Consider the following 24,047-nt stretch of genomic DNA (forward strand, 5'->3'; position numbering starts at 1 on the left):
GTCGATAAACTTTATAGCCGAAACCTACATAAATGTAGTCAAGGAAAAAAAATTGCTTTAATCATCTCATCACACCTCCAGTAAGTATATCTAGCATATTTACCTTTCTCATTAGAGAAAATGCTTTATATGAGTTGCAGCAAATAAATTTGCAACCAGATTGATCATACGACCATTTAATTAGATAGGAAAATTTTTATTTAATAAGATTGTGTGAAAGTGTAGTATATAGAGTGGAAAAGTCAAAACTGTCAACCGAATCAAAAGGACCATCAAAAGAACGTAATTCATCTGAAACATCCAAAGAACTTTTTACACTCCACAAATGGTTCATTCCACTGTTTTTACAAAAATGAACGATAAATTGATTGATAGTAGTTAAGGAACTCGTTAAAAGCACTGAAAGTTTAGTAGTAGAACACTTACTTAAGGCCGATATTTTACGTTTTTTTTTGTTTGTAGTTTAGGTAACCAATACATAGTGGGGATCTTCAAATGTTCAGAGGAGGCCTTACGCTGAGCTGTGGTAGTGACATGATTATTTACTATATGACTCTCTGTGGCGCGTACAACCTTGAATGTTGTTGAATGTATAATTTCATTCTTAAGGACTTCCGTGTAGTATTTACGTCATTCCAAAACCACACTGTTGGCTGCTTTGTCGGCCGGTACGAACACAAAACGCTTTGAGAGTACTTGAATTTTGTTTTTAATCCTAGAAATGGGCGTATTATTTCTCTTTTATTTATTTCCAAATTATTTTCGAAATGTGATATGCGAATATCAATGATATTCAGACTTTTATTTAAATAGGAATCAAGTGACTTTTTGTCAGATTTTTCCCGTTTACACCATTTTTTAAAAATAGGATGAAAGAGCATCTTTAATAACCTGACGACACTCTTCCCAATGTATTTTCAACAGTGGACGATATTGTTGTCCTTTTTTCGGAAAGTTTATAACCTCTCGGTCTTGAAGGATGTTGAGGTCCCCTGTAATTATATGGCCATAGGGATCATATCTTAACTTCGATGTTTCACAGTCTCCTGTTGAAGGAGCATCATTTTCTATATTGACGTCTGATTCAACTGACGTATAATTAAAAATTAAACTTCTACTGGATTTTTATACGAATAAGAAATTATAGATAGCTCAATGTTGTCAAAACGGTAGAGTGATGAAAAATACTAGACAAGTTTATAAAATCACTACCTCTATTAATGTATTTTATTTTTAGAAAATTCTTTTTTTATGATCTTCAGGTTTGTCAATTGAGGGAACATTTTATGGTGACAAAAAGCTGTAATAATCCGTGAACACTCATATTTTGGACTGAAAAAAGATATTGTGTCACACTCGTTATAAAAATTTTGTAATTTACTAATTGGCATTTGACCAAGTTTGCATAATAATTGATGTCTGCAATTGTTTTTAAATATATATACAAAAATCATCAATTGTAAAACGATGTTTATTTCGTTGATTGCGGTTAATGCGATTGCCATGAGACCTATGATTGCGTTGTCTTTTATCAACAATAGTCATAATTTCAATACAGGAAGTTTTAGATATGTGCCCTGGGCCAATGATATTGTCATTTAGATCTAGGGGATACGTTGTCTGTAGTCGTTTAATTATTCCAAGACAGTTCGCAACTTTTACGGGAATCTTCAAACTGTTTATGTGATTATCATGGCTATTTATGAACGGTTTGAAGTGGTTAGAATTTGATAAATTCAATATTGTGTTTGTGTTTTTCTAAGTGTTGGTAAATTAAACTTTTGAATTTCTTAGGTCTGCGGAAACGGTATAGATGTTCTTGTGTTCGTTTGAACAATTCACGGCCAGTTTGCCCTACATATTGAATACCACATTTCGGTTTTGTTCATGCTACAAGATATATGAGGCTTTAGGTTTTTCAAGTAATGTCATATGAAAAGGAGAGAGAAAAAGTTGTTCCGTTCACTGATGACCGAATGGTAACATCTGAAAATAATCATGAGCAGATTGTCATTTTGTGGCATTGCACGGGAATATTTGTGGATATCCACGTGCGTTTTTGTTGAACAATCTAGCTGAAGAGGCATTGCCTCCTATAACACAATTGTAAAATGACAATTGTGCTAAATTTTGAAGGTTGAATTTCGATTAGCAGCAGTTGAATTTATATTAGGATAGCGGTTTTTTAAGCACGTGAATATTCGAAGTGTGGAGAGGTTTTTTGTTATTTTACCGTTTCTTAAAATCATGATATTATATTGTTTAAAAGTAGAAAAGTAAAAGAGACCTAAAATTTTGAATTAGGATCATAATTACAGAATGAGTAGACCTAAGAAGGGCAGTTGAAGAATTCTAATAAAAGCTGTAGTTAACTAGTATAATGTTTAGAGGATTAGATCTGATGGCAAAAAACGAAAACGGAGAAAAGACAAACAGTACACAAAACACAACTAAATAAACTGAAGTCTGAGCCACACGAACTCCACCAAATTTGGGGGGTGGGGGGTGGGGGGGATCTCAGGTGCTCATGGAGGGGTAAGCATATCTTGCTTCATATGTGGCACCCGTTGTGTTGCTCATATGAGTACAAATCAGGTGATAAGTATTATTTGGTAGGTTGCAGTATTATGATTCGATCGTATAAATAAAAACAAGGTAACGATAGATCAACCAAGTTATTGGTATTGCTTCATTCAAATATTATTAATTGTATTTCAGTGACGTTGAATGATAGGTCACAATAATCATATTAATTACATACAAAGTTATAATAACATCATTTCCTTCTCAAGATACTTCAGAGCTAACGAGGAAACTTCAAGTGCAGTTTTCGTTATGAACATTTTAACTCTTCTAACATTCCTGTGCAGATAACGTCTTTTGTAAGAGTGATTGTTAAAATGATAAGCCAGGTAGAGTGTGCAATTTAGATGTCATTGGTTTTAGAAAGAATTTGATGAGCTTATACAATTTGTGCAATCTATAAGCTCTGAAAATATACTCTCTATTTTTTTTTCTTTAAGTTTTTATCAAGGCAACACGTTTGGGTAATTACCGTTGGATTTAGTAAAGAATGTTTCATTTTCGATTTTATATTTGACAAAAGCTTATCGATATTCTTTTCATATTGCTTTCAAATCTGCAACTCCAATAGCATTTTAACTCATTCCCATTTTCTCCGGCTGGCTCCCAATTTATTCTACCCTGACAACAATCTTAAGGGACGGATGCCTAACGGATATAGAACTAAGGTCAACTGGTCTTACCAAATCAAGTATTCAAATACATGCTAAAAAAAATTCTGTAATGCTTATGCAGTCCGAATTTAGAACTACAATGCCTTGTGTAACGAGAAACCACGCATCTCTGCTCGTTAAAAGAACCACAGAAAAAACTTATTGAGGGTCTATAACTTGTATGTTGCAATGAAAGATGTCGGCCACTATACGTCACACAGAAAATATCTTTTCCCACTGACTGTTTCAACCCTTAATCCCGAATGATTTACTTTGCGGAACCTTTGTATTGGAATAATTGGATTTTTTAGTTCGATTTTTTCAGTTTTCAGCAATTTTTTTAATATTTTAAATCAAAGGGGTATAATATGAGTGCAGATATTGCCCTATTTTAGATCGTCGCCACCCGCATGTTAACTTGTCCTGTACGGAAATCAGGCATGTCTTCATAAATCGTTTTATAGGTAGCTTTTTCCCTTACATATACATATAAATGCTTCAGAAGGAAACAGATTAAACTCATTTTCTTAGTTTTTGAGCTGACTGAGCCAGAGATCAAAACGACTGTTTTAATTGACAGAATTAAGAATGACAAAATGATCAACAAGTATAAAAATAAGGAGATGTGGTATGATTGCCAATAAGAAAACTATCCATCCAAGTACAAATTAAGTGGACATAAGCTATTATAGGCAACCGTACGGCCTTCAACAATGTGAAATACCCTTACCGTATATTCGGCTGTAAAAGGCCCCGACATGAACAATATGAACTATTTCAATTCAGAAAACTAACGTTCTTATTTATAACAAAACAATTTACGAAGAAGAAACATAACAGACATGAACCAACGACAACCACTGAACTACAGGCTCCTGACTTGGGACAGGCTCAAACAGAATGTGACGGGGTTAAACATGTTTGTGAGCGCTCAACCCTCCTCTAACCTGTAACAGTGGTATTACAGCACAACATAAGAACAAACTATAAAAATCCGTTTAAAATAGCTTAACTCATCTGATCTACACAAAGCAGAAAAACATCTAACAAAAAACACAGACCGGACATGGCAGGGTATTTATACATCCCTAACAACATAAAAGACAAAAATTACAGAAGTGAGAGTACTCGCAGTTACTGACAGCTAGTTTAAAAGCCAATAACAACTAATAAAAAAATCATGTATCTAGGACTAATATATCAATCAATTCACATCCAACATCCCATGGACTTAGTGTAAAAATGTCATTAACAGTCTGAGGAAAACACGACCTTGTGCAATGCCAAAATATATGTATCGACAGATTGTTTTGCCGTGAAAGTGCATATGTGTATAACAATACTTTCAGTATTTTTTTTAATTTACTGAAAACATAATCAATCTTTATACCAATAAAAACAATATTCAAAGATCTAATTAAAGTGTTGAATTGGTTACCTTTAAGAATAAGTTTATTTAAAGGCTTGATAAGTTTACCCTGATCGTTTATAAATTTCCGGGCTCGGTAAACAACATCACCGTAAAATTTAGGATGTGTCATTCCGTCTGTAATAAATTTTTTACAGGTAAAGCCAAACTTGCAAACCACATTTTTGTATCTATGGAAGAATTTAGTAAAAGTTCTGAGTAATTTGTGGTAACGAAATCCCTAATCAATTTACCAGTAATACATAAATCACGCTCATTGAAATCCAAAACGTCATTACAGACATGGGTATAGCGAACGAGTTGGGATATGTAAACACCGTAAGATGGTGGCAAAGGAACATCACCATCCAAAGAAGGAAAATTAACAATAGGGAAAGAAAAATCATTCTTTTGTCGTAAACTTTTGTGTAGAGTTTCTGGAGTAACAATTAAATATATAAATCTAGGAAAGGACAATTATTGCTGTTAATATTTGATTTATTTAAGGTAAGTTCCTATAGGTAAATTTCGGCAGTACATTTAGAGTATTCTTGATTATTTAGCGTAAAATATCATCAAGATAACAGTAAATGTAGTGAAATTTATCCATTAAATGGAATTTAGACGGGTCTTTACTCAATTTGGTCATAAACTGTGATTCATAACAGTACAGGAACAACCCCGCTATCAAAGGGGCACAAATGGTACCAATAGTAATACCTGCAATCTGTCGATAAACTTTGTTGCCGAAACTTATATAAGTGTTGTCAAGGAGAAATTATATGGCTTTAATCATCTAATCATACATCCAGTAAGTATATCTAGCATATTTACCTTTCTCATTTGGGAAAAAGGCTTTATATGAGTTGTAACAAATAAATTTGCAATCAGATTGACCAAACGACCATTTAATTGAATAGGAAATCTTTTGTTTGATGATATCGTGTGGAAGTGTAGTATGAAGATTGGAAAAGTCTACCGAAGTAAAAGGACCATCAAAAGCACGTTATTTATCTAAAACATCCAAAGAACTTTTTACACTCCAAAGATGGCTAATTCCACTATTTTAATATGTTTTATGACAAAACTTAATGATAAGTTCTTTGATAGTAGGTTAAGTTCTTTCTTCTTGAAAAGTGTTACAATGTATCAGAAATTACTTACATGCATAGTATTGTTTATGCAGCTTTGGATGAAAACATTCAATCTATAGGAATGGGGAACTTCTGTATTTCTATCTACAAATGATTTGAAGGGATTTTATGTCTATTGTCAGAACAAATTAATGCAACTGCCATCATAATGTTTAGTAATGGTTTATACTTCCCAAAATAATGTTCACGACAATTGTTTATTCTAACCAAATATTAATACTAGATTGACCCATTTTTACACATCAAATCTAAATTACGTTTTATACAACAAAAACTGACTCAGTTATGTGTAATTGTGGCAGTATTTTAACAATATTAAGTGCTGAATAATTGACAACGCCTAGAGAACTTTAGGAAAACATTGTAAATAATTTACTGGCTATTGAATTAATGTGGACTTGCTGTAGTAGAGTACTATTGGTTATGATAAAGTATTTGATCAATGGTCGTGTGTCAGACACGCTCTAAATTGTCTGTTAATATTAACATGATAAGAGGTAATCCCAAACAAACAGTAAAAGAATATTGTATGTATAAATCTTAGTTCGTCCTAATCGAAACAGTAAATGATTGTGTATGTATATATCTAAATTAGTCCTTATACAAACAGTAAAGTGATTGATTATGTATAATATATACTGACGCAAACAGTAAAGGGATAATATAAAAGTAAGGAGATGTGGTATGATTGCCAATGAGAAAACTATCCACCAAAGTTCAAATGAAGTGGATGTGAGCAATTAGAGGCAACCGTACGGCCTTCAACAATGAGAAAAATCCATACCGTATGGTCGGCTATAAAAGGCCCCGACGTGAAAAATATGAAACAATTAAATTGAGAAAACTGATGGCCAACTTTATAACAAAACAATTTACGGAAACAAAATATGACAGACATGAACCAACGACAACCACTGAACTACAGGCTCCTGACTTGGGACAGGCACATAAAGAATGTGGCGGGGTTAAACATAATTGTGAGCGCTCAACCCCCCCCCCCCCCCTACCTGGGGGAGTGGTGTAACAGTGCAACATAAGAACAAGAATAATAATGTATATTTATATCTTAGTTCGTCGTGATATACACAGTAATATTGTTATTGTTCCGTCGGGAAATGCCCTCTGAGTTTCATTAACAAAACCGTTCTTTTCTATTACAATAATTCAGAATAACAAAATACCTCAGAGATCAAAACATTATTACTGCAAAAACTAGGAAAATCAATTTGTATATTCATACAAGGCCTTGTAGAGAAGGTAAATTGACGTAAAGTTTTGGTAGAAGACACATTTGTATTTTATGCAATAGAAATCCTTCTAAAATTAAAAAGTTCTTTTCCGAGTTTTATTTATTGAAATTAAAACCAACAATCATATACTGCACGTAAACGAACGGTCTAAATAAATAAATAACCGATCAATGTATTCAACTCCTACATACCTACGTACATAGAAAGAGAGAGAACAAAAAATGATTAATTGGGGTAGTACAGATATTTGACAGGCAAGTTAAAACTATAAGCAATGGATAAAGTATTCTAATCTACAAAAACTTGAGGGCCATCAACGTATATTTTCTATTTAAATTAGTATTAAACATTGTTGTCTGAAAAAGAGAGACGAAAGATACCAAAGGGACATTCAAACTCATAAGTCGACAATAAACTGACAATGCCATGGCTAAAACAGAAAAAGACCAACAGGCAAACAATAGTACTTCTTCTGTAGCCGCCGTAGACTTTCCAGTTGCCTTGTAATGGCACGGATAAACCTGAACATCTTCTGTAGCAGTCATACACTTTATATTGAGTAATTGATTGATTGATGTTTAACGCCACTTTCAGCACTATATCAGCTATTTCGTGCTTCAGTTTCAGTTTTTTGTTAGTGGAGGAGCCGGAGTTCCCGGAGAGAACCAGCGACATTCTGTTGGAAAACTGACTATCATAGTCCGCGAAGATTGGAGTCAAGCGCATCTGCCACGTGTTGGATTCGAACTCAGAACCTAAGTGTTGACAGGCTTGTGAGCCCCCACCCCACCCAGACTTTAGAGATGGCAACGGACTTTAAACTTAACGATGTTATTATTTGGATGGCATGTAATCATGATAATAGAACGCATAAAACATACCGATGTTAAAAACGTTTTCATAATATATATGAAAGACGTTTTAAAGTCTCCGTAAGTGTAACATATCTACTACGATACAATGAGATTATTATTGTTGAAAGCATGATGAAATAATGTACATCACACATAGGATTATTTGAGTGCACCGACGACTTTCGCAATGCTCAAACAAATATTGATTCAGGATTTGGAAGATTTGAAACAATTTATAAAATTATAAGATTACTAAATAACTGTTGTCGGTTTGCATGTTTGTTCAATGTTTTATTTGGGTATTAAAGTTTAAACCCTCCCCCCACAAACACCCCGCCAAGGGTGACTGGGGAATAGAAATATAGTCATTACAGGTCTTCTTCCGATCCGCAGTAAAACCTTTTCCAAAGTGGGGCGTCCGTTCGGCAATGCAGGATGTACAAGTACGCAGATACGTTCGGACAGAATGGGAATGTTAAATCCGATGCCTCATGTAGAGAGATTGTCAAACCCTTGCAACAATTTTATGAGAGGTATACGTAGGTGGCCTTTTGCAAGGATACATTTCTTTTCCAATATATAACCTCGGTTTGCAAATGCAATCTAAACTTACCCGACCTACTGGCTCTATTACTTTGTATTTATTGCTAATTTGTTGTCGTCCTAAACATGGATGAACTATTTGCCAATGGACGTTTAGCAGCAAACAATAGATCAATCAATCAATCAAATTTCAAACAAACAAATCTTTTAGAACCAAAAAACATATAGTATTTTGAACCATTTAAAAATAATGATTTCGGGGTGTTTTTTATTTATCATATTTGTCAACCTCTGAGGATGGCAAAACTTATTAGGTGTAAAAAAAAACCACTAGTCATGAGAGTAAATAATGTTTTTCAAAAGGGGATTTAAATTGACACAAGGGTCCATTTATAACGCACACGAAGACAACTTTAAATACTTACAACTATATAAATTTTAATCCTCTTCAATATGCACATACTCATGGCATCCTCTGACATGTTGTTTTTTTTTTTGCGATTGTTGAAATACGTTTCAATTATTTAAGTATTTCAAGTTTCATTGACTTCACAAAATACCCCGAAGGCAAATGATATGATCGGTAATAAATATCATTTAGATGATGGTACGTCAACCTTTTTTTATTTCGGAACGTTGATATATTGCCTTTCCGTTTTGCTAAGCTCACGTGGGAAAATAGGGTATTTCTGTCCCCCCAATAATAAACCTATAGGTCTTTTTTATTTATTAACTTTTAGAATGTAGAAACTATTTCGGCTAGTTATATACTTATTGGTATAGTGTAGAAAACAGTTAACATGAAATCACTGGCAAATAAGTTATTTTGTACTTATCAAAAACTTAAGCTTTGTCCCAATTTCAACTTGAGTAGAGAACAAGCCATAGTAGATGGAAACATGTCACAACAATTAGTTGCCGTAAGTATGTTTAAATCAAAATTTCAAAATGATATTCTCCTTATCTTATCAGATTTTACCATAAAGTGATACTCAGCAAGGTGAAACGTACTTTATATCAATGTGTACGCGTGAGTAGGATGATCTGGTAAACTTTCCTAGAGTTATGCTCATTTTTACCAAGAAAGTTGGACCCTAACCAGTATGCAACTCATGTGACGTGGTATGTTGGATAATGTGGCCGTTTTTACATGAGTCTGTTGTTGTTTTCGGTCTGTAAACTCGTTGATTTCCATTTAAATTTGCAATTAGTAAATGCAATGAGCATCAAAGATGCAATAGCGGTGTTGCATCTCCAATTTTATTATCAATATATCAATATACTTAACTTCAATTTCTTTTGAAGTATCAACTTTTTATCACAAAATATTCGTAAAAAACTGTTTTGTCTACACAGTTTTTTTTTTAATTTGGGCAGAGGTTCTCTACATCCAGCCTAATTCGATTGGTCTGGGGGCATAAGCCAACTAAATTTAGTGAAAAAAAAACTGATTTGAAATTGATCATCAATCATATCAATATAAAAAGCGTCAATATCTATGCTATCACCCTTGTATTAACCCTGTAACTCATTTAAATCCGTTTTGGAACCTCATTGTCAAAACAGAGTCTTGTATATCTAATGCACCTTTTTCTATTGTAGAAAACATTACATTATTAATCATGAATTCAACGTGAGGAGCTAGCTATACAGAGACAGGAAATATCTCACGTACAGACGATGCGAATTACTTAACTTCAACATGCGTTTTTATGTTAGATTTATGTTTTAAATGTACTATGTATAAACAGCAGCCCCCTTTCGTACGATTCGTCAAGTTACGCTTTCGTACGTTCGTTCGTCAATATCCTGGTCATCTCTACTGAGAGGCTAGAACTGATTCTTAGGTTTACCGGTACAGCGTTCTGGAGAGAAGTTAGAACTGTTCCTTAACTGATCATTTTTTTTAGCACTACAGTGTTTTTATGAGAGGTTAGTACTGATCCTTACCTGCAGCACTAAAGTGGTCTTATGATAGGTTAGAGCTTATCCTTATCTGTAGCTCTATTATTGATTGATAAGAGGCTAGAACTGATCCTTACCTGCAGCACTAAAGTGGTCTGCTGATAGGTTAGAGCTTATCCTTATCTGTAGCTCTATTATTGTTTGATAAGAGGCTAGAACTGATCCTTAACTGTAGTGCGTCAGTGGTCTAATTAGAAATTAGAACCGAACCGTACCTGTAGTGCTACAGTGGCTTGTTGAGCGGTTCTTTAATTGTAGCGCTGCATCGTTCTGATGAGAGGTTAACACTGATACTTACCTGATAAAGAGTATTCTTAGGTCTAACGCTACTCTCCTTGCCTCTTCCATAATGAAATCAGCGTTTGTTGGATCAAAGTTATTTGTAAATCCTCGTTGTAGGTTATATTGGTGTGTATCGGTTTTTTTGTGTAATTCTGTATTTGAGGATTCTTTCAATAATTTTTCTGGTAGAACGGTTATCCCTCTAGTATTGTATTTCTACGATAGAATCTTTGTGTTTGTACACTAGTAAACCTAGTACCATTCATACTAAATATTGCTAGGATGATTTTGTGTGTACAGTCCAAGACTTCATCTTTGTCATAAAAAGTATTCAATCGTCAAATCAAAGTATTTATAAAAAAGAAGATGTGGTATGATTGCCAATGAGACAACTCCCCACACGAGACCAAATGACATAGAAATCAACAACTATAGGTCACCGTACGGCCTTCAACAATGAGCAAAGCCCATACCGCAACCAGCTATAAAAGGCCCCGAAATGACAATGTAAAACAATGCAAACGAGCTAACTAACGGCCTAATTTATGTACAAAAAATGAACGAAAAAAAAATGTGTAACACATAAACAAACGACAACCACTGAATTACAGGCTCCTGACTTGGGACAGGCACATACAACCACTGATTTACAGGCTCCTGACTTGGGACAGGCACATACAACCACTGATTTACAGGCTCCTGACTTGGGACAGGCACATACAACCACTGATTTACAGGCTCCTGACTTGGGACAGGCACATACAACCACTGAATTACAGGCTCCTGACTTGGGACAGGCACATACAACCACTGATTTACAGGCTCCTGACTTGGGACAGGCACATACAACCACTGATTTACAGGCTCCTGACTTGGGACAGGCACATACAACCACTGATTTACAGGCTCCTGACTTGGGACAGGCACATACAACCACTGATTTACAGGCTCCTGACTTGGGACAGGCACATACAACCACTGATTTACAGGCTCCTGACTTGGAACAGGCTCCTGACTTGGGACAGGCACATACAACCACTGATTTACAGGCTCCTGACTTGGGACAGGCACATACAACCACTGATTTACAGGCTCCTGACTTGGGACAGGCACATACAACCACTGATTTACAGGCTCCTGACTTGGGACAGGCACATACAACCACTGATTTACAGGCTCCTGACTTGGGACAGGCACATACAACCACTGAATTACAGGCTCCTGACTTGAGACAGGCACATACAACCACTGATTTACAGGCTCCTGACTTGGGACAGGCACATACAACCACTGATTTACAGGCTCCTGACTTGGGACAGGCTCCTGACTTGGGACAGGCACATACATACAGAATCTGTTGTTTTTCCTATATTTATGAAAAGCATAGCTTCATAGAAGGTAGTTGCATATCTAAATATTTGACTATTTAAATGTTGATGTTAATTATTGCTGTTTTTAATGCTGAGCACGGTAGAGCTAGTATGGTACATATGGTTGTGTATTGGGCATTTACCTTTATTATGAACAACATGTTTGGATGTATTATCATTGGAGTTATTTACTCGTACAGACCCTCGTTAGGTAAGATAGCTGTTGTAATATTCAATGGCAGCAAATTTGAATAGTTCATATGTAGCTGCATAAGCTACATAATAACTAGGCCACTTCCTGTGTAAGTGTATACCCAATTCCTAATTCTTTCTATAACTAGGAGTTTTCGTTCGAGTGATTTTGCTGGATTCGGTTGGTATTTCCGCATATGAAGTCTGTATCTGATATTCTGGTCAGTAGGTATATTTGACATCATAGTACCGGTTCTAGCGTTGTTGATGTTGATGTTTAACAACGCACATAACAGTGAGTCTTAAGAACCAGGACGGGATGACTTGTAATAAATCAATATGCATAGGAGTGAGTCATAAGAACAAGGACGGGGTGACTTGTAATAAATCAACATACATAGGGGTGATTCATAAGAACAAGGACGGGATGACGTAATAAATCAACATACATAGGGGTGAGTCATAAGAACAAGGACGGGATGACTTGTAATAAATCAACATACATAGGGGTGAGTCATAAGAACAAGGACGGGATGACTTGTAATAAATCAACATACATAGGGGTGAGTCATAAGAACAAGGACGGGATGACTTGTAATAAATCAACATACATAGGGGTGAGTCATAAGAACAAGGACGGGATGACTTTTAATAAATCAACATACATAGGGGTGAGTCATAAGAACCAGGACGGGATGACTTGTAATAAATCAACATACATAGGGGTGAGTCATAAGAACCAGGACGGGATAACTTGTAATAAATCAACATACATAAGGGTGAGTTATAAGAACCAGGACGGGATGACTTGTAATAAATCAACATACATAGGGGTGAGTCATAAGAACCAGGACGGGATGATTTGTAATAAATCAACATACATAGGAGTGAGTCATAAGAACAAGGACGGGATTACTTGTAATAATCAACATACATAGGGGTGAGTAATAAGAACCAGGACGGGATGACTTGTAATAAATCAACATACATAGGGGTGAGTCATAAGAACAAGGACGGGATGACTTGTAATAAATCAACATACATACATGTAGGGGTGAGTCATAAGAACAAGGACGGGATGACTTGTAATAAATCAACATACATAGGGGTGAGTCATAAGAACAAGGACGGGATGACTTGTAATAAATCAACATACATAGGGGTGAGTCATAAGAACAAGGACGGGATGACTTGTAATAAATCAACATACATAGGGGTGAGTCATAAGAACCAGGACGGGATGACTTGTAATAAATCAACATACATAGGGGTGAGTCATAAGAACCAGGACGGGATAACTTGTAATAAATCAACATACATAAGGGTGAGTCATAAGAACCAGGACGGGATGACTTGTAATAAATCAACATACATAGGGGTGAGTCATAAGAACCAGGACGGGATGATTTGTAATAAATCAACATACATAGGAGTGAGTCATAAGAACAAGGACGGGATTACTTGTAATAATCAACATACATAGGGGTGAGTAATAAGAACCAGGACGGGAAGACTTGTAATAAATCAACATACATAGGGGTGAGTCATAAGAACAAGGACAGGATGACTTGTAATAAATCAACATACATAGGGGTGAGTCATAAGAACAAGGACGGGATGATTTGTGATAAATCAACATACATAGGGGTGAGTCATAAGAACCAGGACGGAATGACTTGTGATAAATCAACATACATAGGAGTGAGTCATAAGAACAAGGACGGAATGACTTGTAATGAATAAAAAAAAAACCAACAGCTTGAACTATAATGGTTTACTTTTATAAATTGTAACTTGGATGGAGAGTTGTCTCATTGGCACTCATACCACATCTTCCTATATCTATCGACAAGTATGCTTTTACTTATAATTAATCAATATACTCGCCAGTCATTGCATAATATGTATAACAAATCAGCATGATTTACAGTCAGTTGTGTATATCTGGACATTGAGATTTTGATTGATAACCATGCTTGCCAGCCAGTCGTGGTAACAAGATCATGATGATTTATAATACATCAACTTCCTAGTTAGACTGAGTCAGTAAACCTGGACATTGTGATTTGTAATAGATTGACGTACTTAGCAATCAGTCGTCATAATTAGAGCATGGTGATTTATATACTTTGTACATTTTTTGTAGTCGTGTCAACCGGGAACACGGTGATTTCTAACAAATCAACATACCTTACAGTAGTTGTGTAAACCGATAGAGGGTGATTTTTACCACATCAAACACACTTTACAGTAGTTGTGTAAACCGACAGAGGGTGATTCTTAACACATCAATCACACTTTACAGTATAGATGTGTAAACCGACAGAGGGTGATTTTTAACACACCAAACATACTTTACAGTAGTTGTGTAAACCGATAGAGGGTGATTTTTAACACATCAAACACACTTTACAGTAGTTGTGTAAACCGATAGAGGGTGATTCTTAACACATCAAACACACTTTACAGTAAGTCGTGTAAACTGGTACATGCTGAGTTATGATAATAAATATATCTGCCAGCCAGTCGTGATATACAGATCACGGTAATTTATAAACTTTACAGTAAGTCATAGCAACCAGTTACACATTGATTTATAATTCAAAATACTTTACAGTAAATCATGTAAACCGATACATTGTGATTTATAATAATAAATATACTAGCCAGTCAGTAATGATAACCAGATAACGGTGATTTATATACTTTAAAATAAGTCTTGGCAATCAAGACATGTTAAATCTTGCCAGACATTATGAAATAGTTATAGAAATAAAAAAAAAGCAACACACCTTTTTGTGTTAACCGTAACACTGTGATTTATAATACAATAACATACTTGCCAGTCAGTCTGTGATATTCGTGATATGGTGATTGATTATACAATAACATACTTGTCATTCAGTATACATGGTATATGATAAACGGTACATGGTGATATATAAGGAATAACAATCTTACCAGCAAGTTTTATAAACTGCAACGTTGTGATTTATAATACAATAACACTTGTCATCAGTATCAGATGAACGGGACATGGTAATTTATAATACAATGACATACTCGCCAGTCAGTATGTAATTAACGGTACATGGTGATATATAAGCAATACCAATCTTGCCAGCAGTTGTGTAAACTGGTACATTGGGATTTATAATACGATAACACTTGCCAGTCAGTATGTGATAAACGGTACATGATTATTAATAAGGAGTAACATACTTTCCAGTCACTTATGATAAACCGTGCATGGTGATGTATAATACAATAACATACTTGCCATTCAGTAAGTGATAAACGGTACATGGTGATATATAAGGAATATCATACTTACCAGCAAGTAGTGTAAACTGTTACATTGTGGTTTATAATATAATAACATAATTGCCAGTCTGTGTGTGATAATTTGGAAATTGTGATTTATAAGGAAGAACATACTCGCCATTCAGTAAGTGATAAACGGTACATGGTGATTTATAAGGAATATCATACTTACCAGCAAGTATGTTATAAACGGTACTTGGAGATTTATAAGCAATAACAATCTTGCCAGCAAGTTGTGTAAACTGTTACATTGTGATTTGTAATACAATAACAGTTACCAGTCAGTATGTAATAAAAGGGACATGGTGATTTATAATAAAATGAAATACTTGCCAGTTATTATGAGATAAATCGCACAAAAAAAGTCATAGTGATTTATAATACCACAATTTCTGTCAGTATGTTATAATCGGTACTTGGTGAGTTATAAGCAATAACAATCTTGCCAGCAAGTTGTGTAAACTGTTACATTGTGATTTGTAATACACTAACAGTTACCAGTCAGTATGTAATAAAAGGGACATGGTGATTTATAATAAAATAAAATACTTGCCAGTCATTGTGAGATAAATCGCACATAGTGATTTATAATACAACATACTTTCCAGTCAGTTTGTGAAAAACGGTACTTGGTGATTTATAAGCAAAAACAACCTTGCCAGTAACTATGTGGTAAACCGTACATGGTGATTTGTAATAGAATAACATACTTGCCAGTCAGTTTGTGATAAACGGTACATAGTAATGTATAGTGCGTACTTACCACGCAGTTGTGTTAACAATGTTTTTATAATCCATAATACAATTAAAGCTGCCATCAGTAAATCCATTGGTACGAAATATCTTCAGAATAACTCAGGTGTCCATTAAAAAAGAAAATTACAATCTATGATATCTTGTATAGTTTAGATGAGAACGACTTTGTAACTTCCTTTCTTTTATTTGATGATATTTTCTATCGTTCACTTTTCATTTCTAGACAATTAAAGATCGGAAAATAATAAATACTGTTAGGAACTTTCACTCAGTATCTTCATCCTTCACTGTTCATGGAATAACAAACTGCACAAACAATTAATGTTTTATTGTGTTCTTATAAGGCGCGTAGGTTTTACAATTCTATAGCTTTATGGAACGAATGACTTTCAATTAAATTGCATTATCCCAATTAGAAAAAATCATGAGTTATCAATAATGAATTTTAATCTTTAACATACTTCTTGTAACGCTTCATGGACTCAATAATGAATATCATATCATCTAATTTGAAATAAAACGTACTCTCTTTCTTCATGGATAAAAGTAACTGCTTAATATAAACATCGATAAAAACCACGTGACTTTGTATATCAATATAAGTCTATCTAAAATGTAAGGTACTTTAATTATCTACTGATATTTTCTTTACAGTAACATTTCCAGATTAAATTCACAGGGTCAATATTTATGTCTCGTTTTATTGGTTCAGTGGGTCATATCATAAATTGGCATGCACTTTTCTACAAAACTTTTTCGGACTAATTTAACTCATAACAAACTATTTTGTTTTCTGTCTAGTATATAATGTAATGGTTCGGTATGGAAATATCGAAAGCAAATTAACAATCAATGAAATTAAAAAGATACTGTTTCTTCAGTATTGAATAATATATTTATGCATGCACATCAATTTAATTTCTTTTGATCTTATATGTGCATACACTTTATATGTTATATAATTTATTTCATGCTCCATGTACTCAGTGTCGACAAAAAGATGCAACAACAACCAGGCAGAACAATATGGAGATTGCTTCGTAATAATTCAAACACAATAACTATTATAAACAGAAATCAATTTATTGGAACACTAGACAAAGCAAGCTAACCATTATGGAAACACTAACTTGACAAACAAGCTAACCTTTATTGACACACTAACATAACAAAGCAAGGTTACCTTATTAAAACACTAACTGGACAAAGCAAGATAGTATAGGGAAAGGAAACGAGGAGTGTTTCAAAAAGAAATACAACCCGACCAAAGAGCCTTAAATCCCGCACACGAAGGCGAGACTCAGCTGGCCTCTAAACAAAAATGTATACTAGTTCAGCAAAATGAACGCCATACGAAACTTCAAAATATACCATTTAGTCAAAATTTGAAAAAAAACACATAAGAATAACCAAGGCTAGAGGTTCCTGACTTTGGACATGCTCAAAAATGAGGCGGGGTTTACAGGTTACATGTTTTGTGAGATCTCAACTCTACCTTATACCTTTAGCCACCAGATCAAAAGAAGTCCGAGTCCGATGTTAGAATAGGTAACCTACAGTGGAACAGTTAATTGACAAAACAAGACAACCAATATTGGAACACTTACTTAACAAAGAAAGGTAACCATTAATGAAACACTCACTAGACAAAGCAAAATAACCTTTATTTGGAACACTTTTTCACAAGACAGGGTTACCTTTTTTGGAACATTAACTGGACAAAGCAATATAACTTTTACTGGAACACTACTTGACAAAGCAAGATAACTTAAATAGGAACACATATTTGTCAAAGCAAGAATATCTTGATTAAAATACAGCTCAATAAAGAAAAGTAACCTTTATTTGATCATATCTTCTACGCATGCGTGCACAATTTCAGATCACCAATCGTGAAATTGATACCTTGAAATTTGTGATGTTAAGCAATCAAAATAAAAGTAACAAACAATGGTGCTTTTTCATTCTGACTTGTTTTAAAATTGACTTTTGTTTGCGAATTAAGAAATAAGCCTCGCAGCTTGATGCATTCTAAAATTCTTACTGGTTCTTTCAAATAAAAACCGGTCTTTAGTAGGATAGATTTTTAGTTAAAAAGTTTTTTTCTACTAGTAGTCGGAAACGCGTAATGCATATTCCAAAGGAAAAGAAAGGTTGATAGTTTGATTGTTTTACAACAGCCCAACTAGATAATTACAAATATTACACATATATTCAGTGTAATAACATATTGATATGTTATGTAGATACCCCACTTTAGATAGGTTAACATGCTAACTCAGATTTGTAACTCTATGCTTAATACATTATATATCCCACTCCGAAGCGAACAGTATGGCTTTCACTGCAAAACGTCGCTTGAATAGCGGAAAAGCAGAAAATACTAATTTCAAAGCATGATATTGCTCTTTTGGTGTATATATTTTTTCTTCTCGTGTGGTTATCTTTACGGCAGAATGATTTTTTCTGGCAAATACTTTTTATTTTGCTTGCGGGTGTATCTCAATAAGACAATGCGTGTCATGCGGTAACAACATAAGCTATCAAAAATAGGCGATAGAAATCAAAGGGATATTCAAACTCATAATTCTGCAAATACGAAAATCATCCAAAAGAAAAAAGAAAGAAAGAAAGAATACAAAACACAGCTTTAACCTTAATTTTAATTTCAATTTGTTATAACATCATCAACCGGTCTGATATTAAGTGATTTATTAACATGTGTTTATATCCTTATAACATTCCGTTAAATTTACCTAAGTGCCTAAATTCCTTTGCTTTCTTAAGAGGTTTCATTTTTGAACTTTTCTGCTCTGTCTTCATGCATATGACATACTAACATGTTCCTATGACATATATAGCGGCAAGATGAATTAACCGAAGTTGGACAACTAGCATCTAAAGTTGTTCATAGCATAGCAACGTGTTGATTTCACACAAAACTCATAACGAGAAAATAAGCTAGGACTGTAATTTTATAACCAAGTTTCATTGTTACTTGTTTTCATCATTACTTTTTAATAGAACAAGTATTGTGAACTCGTTTAGTTTGAAAAACAGATTCCTTAATGCAGCGGTCGTTTGAAATCAGACAGCGCTACGACACTTACAGTGAACATATAGGATTACTTTCATTAATTATAAGTGCGTCACGTAACTCTCGGCCAACTCTGCCAATTTTGTTACAATCCTAACTCTGTCGTGACAGATTCTACTGTATCAGATTAAGATTGTAACAGTGCCCTGCGTCGGTTCATTGTTATGTCACTGTATGATATATGTCGGATTGCATTCGGGAGAACCTGAACGCTGTCGGGAATGATTTGTTCGTTTCTTACCATGCAAAAAATACAAATCGGATCAGAATCGGATTGAAAATGAGATGTTCGGGATGCTTCTAAACAATATCTAAATATTGTCGTGATTAAATAAATGTTTTTTTTTCAAACTTCTAGCCAAGAATCACAGAATCTTGACCCGACTTGTTTCAAATTTCAACAAGGAATGGTTTTATCGAGGACGGTAAACACAATCTGAATGTGTGACTAAGGCATAAGCGGATGCATCTAATTGTCGGGAGTCCTTAACAGATGTATCCGGGCTTTTCCGATCATAAGGACTCTATTACAAACGTATTCGACTGCGATCAGCCAATGAAAATGACATTCTAGGGCATTTAGGTTAGTAACCCAACATTTCACTTTTCGTGTCGTAGCGCTGTTTGATCAAAAACGGGGGATATAGTCGGCTTTGTGTGAACGCCGCATTTTTATTACGGAGAAAGACCTAGTGTCTAACATTACAAATAGTTATTTCATGTATTTGGAAGGCTGAAAATGTTTTTATTTGTTTTTCAGCAGTCGTAAATGTTTATAGAATTAACTTTACAAAGTTCACTTCTTTAAACACTGCTGTTCGTATAGAAAAAATATATTGAGCTTATTGTTACATTTTAGCTCACCATTTAAGTTAACCATAACGTGAAATACATTTATTTTCACTAGAAACGAGTATCCTTCTTGTTCACTGTTGTCAGCATCGGATTACTTTAAACCTTTACTGAATTCTTTCATAGATAAAACGATTGGTTTTGGAGTAAGGTTGTACGCAAGCGGGATTTCACATCATTATGTTTACGGTGATTTGTTTAAAAAGCCCGTAAACTTAAATAAGATCTATATAATTGTATCGATGCTTTGAATAAACTAACATAAAAGTTATCAATTCAATACTATAATAAGACCTTTGAATATTGTTTATAACGGTAGTACCAATGTCTTTGTTATTTATATTTCATATAAACATGATGTATTGCTAAATAGTTATGATCTCCTACGGTCATACATCCTGTCGATACTTATATTCTGGCTTTGCATAATGTTATGTTTTCCTAAGTCTGTTTTTGACGTTTGTACACTTAATCTGTTGGATGTGTACTGAACCAGATTGACATTTTAGTCTGGGAAATTTATGTTTTAGTTGTAATAGGCTTTGAACTATAGCTTTCAATAACTTTGAGTACCCTTGCATCGGAACGTTATGTGTTCCAGTTTTTTTTTTTTCGTGCTTTGTGTCGATCTGATAAGTCAAGCCCTTTTCAATTTGTTTTTAAAGTTTTTCTTATTTTGCGCTATTACACCACTGTGTTAGATAAGGGAAGAGGTTAGCGCTCACAAACCTGTTTAACCCCGCCATAATATATATAATATATAAACAAGTCTAAATTGAAAACAACGTTCAAACCTATGATTGCGTTGGATAAAAACCGCAATTTTTATACGTGTGCATGTAAAACAAATTTCTTGGTAGAGGGGTCTAAATACAGCACAAACAACATTTCAAGACATACGATTGCTTTCCTTATCTTTTTGTGTTGTGCAGTACACATTCACTTGAAACTGTGAGTAACTGCAATATATGATTATGTTGAAAGCAAGTTTAAATTTGGGTAAATAATCTGGATCCAGTTTTGAAAACACGAACAGATGATAAAAGGTAAAGAACAATGCAGGTTATGTCTGTATAAACATTCCAATCTATAATCTTAAGAAACTTTATAAGATACACAAATAATGAATGTCTCAAGAAATGTCCCATTGTCTGCAATATTTCAACTGCTACATGTATACATGGATCAACAATGTTTTTTGGTAGGTTTTGTCTTCAGTTTTCAGTTGTCTATGTTGTGTTTTGTATTTTAGGTCTTTTTTGGTTATAAAGCTCTTCAACTGTTTCGGATCTTATACATTATTGGCTTTCAAATAGTCCGCTTTGAGCGTTCATAACGTGTTGGTTTCATTTTTTGTAGACTTTTGTTTGTATTTTTTTCGTTTTCTCGTCGTCCGTTTGTCTTCAACTTATGACTTTGAATATCTCTTTAGTATATTCCACCTCTCTATTGAATATTATATGGCATATGTAAAATTTACATAGATTTGTAAAATACCACAGGAGCCAATAAACCCTTTTTCAGTAGTAATCGAATCAAAAACAAAAAAACTAAAAAAAAAAACAACCCTTTTCTTATTATAATAATAGAAAATCGATGCGTCAAATACGTTTTTCTTTGCAACAGTGACATTACGTTCAGGATATTGTAAGATTTATTATAAAGATAACTGTAAATTAAATTAAACATTATTAGCTATCCCATGATGAGCATAACTATTGCTCGGTAATTGTAGTTCACACACATCATCCATCTAATTATCGTGGCACGAATCACACCACAGTCACGATCACTTCTTTCCTATTAATAATGAAAAATGATTTGATGACTTTGTCTATCGGTACAGTACTACGGAAACGTTTAAAGAATTGGTATTGAATAGATAATCGTCAAAGAGCTATTACATTAAAGTTATAAGAACAATTCATATGATTTGTATTATCCAATATGTTCGCTCTGTTTACTCAAATGTCAAATGTTTTCAATGTCAATGCAATTTGTCACGCTCTTAATCAAGCGGAATTAAAAGCAGGTGTGAAGAAGTTAAATAGAAGTAATCAAATATCTGCTATCAACTCTAGGTCCCCTCCCCCAAAAAAAACATCAATAGATGACATGAGGCAACAACACCATACAACGTTATCTATTAGTCAGACAAATTATCAGTTATTATATGAACGTATTTCTTAAAAATCGAGTTCCTCATATTGCAAAATTATAACGTTGTGTCTGGTTTGTTTTAAAACAAGGCAGTGTTGATTGGAATGTCAACTTGTTGTTATCCACAGTGATATTTTGTTAACATTAAATGTTTTGTTTTTATGTTTTGGTTATTCCACCTGTCTGTAAAAAGACTTTTTATTATATTTTTTTATATACATCCATATTTGTTTCGTGCGTGTAAAGTTTGTATCTAATTATCACCCTTCAAGTGAAAGTACATATAAACCATAAAAGTTGGGAATCAGCGTAAAGTAAGTGTTTGCATGACACCGCGAATGACCCTTTGTTACCAGGAAGTGTTTGATTACCTCTCTTGTTTTACAGAAAGTCCCTAGAAACCTTCTATTTTTGAAATCAGTATAAAATCACATTTCATATGTGACCGTAAGTGACATTTTGTAAATCGGAAGTAGCTTATTATTTTCCTTAAGGTGAAATATACGTAATTGCACGCCTCTTGCGGAATTCGGGATAAAAAAAAACGTGCGTCGTTTGTTACGCGAGTTATTTCCCTTACTCCAAGAAAGAAAAAATGGGCACACGAAAGAGAAATGACTTCGTGCGGTCTATCACGAATCCAAACAAGTATGCCTGTGCTGTCTCAGAACTTCAAAGAAATTATCAGCATGATTCCAATTAGAAATCTTAGTATCGTATTAGTAGTTAGCCTGACTCTATATAGATACCACTGTATTAGACACGCAGAAGTGGGTACAAAATATAACTAGTGATTATATCAATAGAAAGTGAAAACTACAAAATTATAACCAAATAAACAAATAAACCAGTGACAATTCTGATTCTATTTGTACCAAATTGATTAAAATCAAACCAGAATTGACCCCACAATATTTTTTTTGAAAAATCGTAGTTTTCATGAAATACACACAGTAGCGTAAAATTTTAGGTTACGAATAATTTTATTACATGTGAATATGTGTGTTGAACTAGAAAGACGTTGGCATGTTTGTTTTTTATGCATGATTTATATATACATATAAAAAGTAAGAAGATACCAAAGCCAAGGGAGTAATCGACCAATACGGCAATGAATAGCGCCACATTTACAAGTCGACGAACAAAGATAACAACAACAAAAATCCATCATATTCACAAAACATTACACAGAAACTAAGACTTGAGCACTCTAACATTTATCTCAGAATTCGTAAAATCTCTCCGTTTTCTACTTTTCCACAGGAGCAGAAAATAAATGTCTTCTATTCTGTCCGCATTTTTTTGGGAAAGTAAAACTACACATGTATGATAACTTTATCGAAGGGATAGCGTTTGTTGCCTTTGTGTTATCATTCAGAAGTAGTGAATACAATTTTTAAGTAAAATGTTTCTTCTCAAATCTCAAATCAAGATTATGACTGAATAGAGTATAAGGTAAGGGAAGTCAAGAAAATAATGTGACACTTGTAACTGAAATCTTTGCAGAAATGCTACCATATTCTTTTACAAGGGATGTTTAACGACCTCGATTATCCATGAGGATCTCGCACGGTCAGGTTTATTCTATCACCTTGTTCAAAATT

General features: G+C 34.1%; 1 protein-coding gene across 1 annotated transcript in view; it reads right to left on the minus strand.

The window, feature by feature from the left end:
* The window catches only part of LOC127733420 (lachesin-like), a 36,756-nt gene extending 20,154 nt beyond the window's left edge, over positions 1–16,602 (minus strand). The window contains exon 1 of the mRNA XM_052242784.1: positions 16,342–16,602. Within this exon, the coding sequence (XP_052098744.1) occupies positions 16,342–16,408 (67 nt within the window). The 5' untranslated portion in view covers positions 16,409–16,602. The remainder of the gene's footprint in view (positions 1–16,341) is intronic.
* Positions 16,603–24,047: the final 7,445 nt, after the last annotated feature.

The sequence above is a fragment of the Mytilus californianus genome, unplaced genomic scaffold (genome assembly GCF_021869535.1).
Source record: "Mytilus californianus isolate M0D057914Y unplaced genomic scaffold, xbMytCali1.0.p SCAF_3, whole genome shotgun sequence".
Classification (NCBI taxonomy): Eukaryota; Metazoa; Mollusca; class Bivalvia; order Mytilida; family Mytilidae; genus Mytilus; species Mytilus californianus.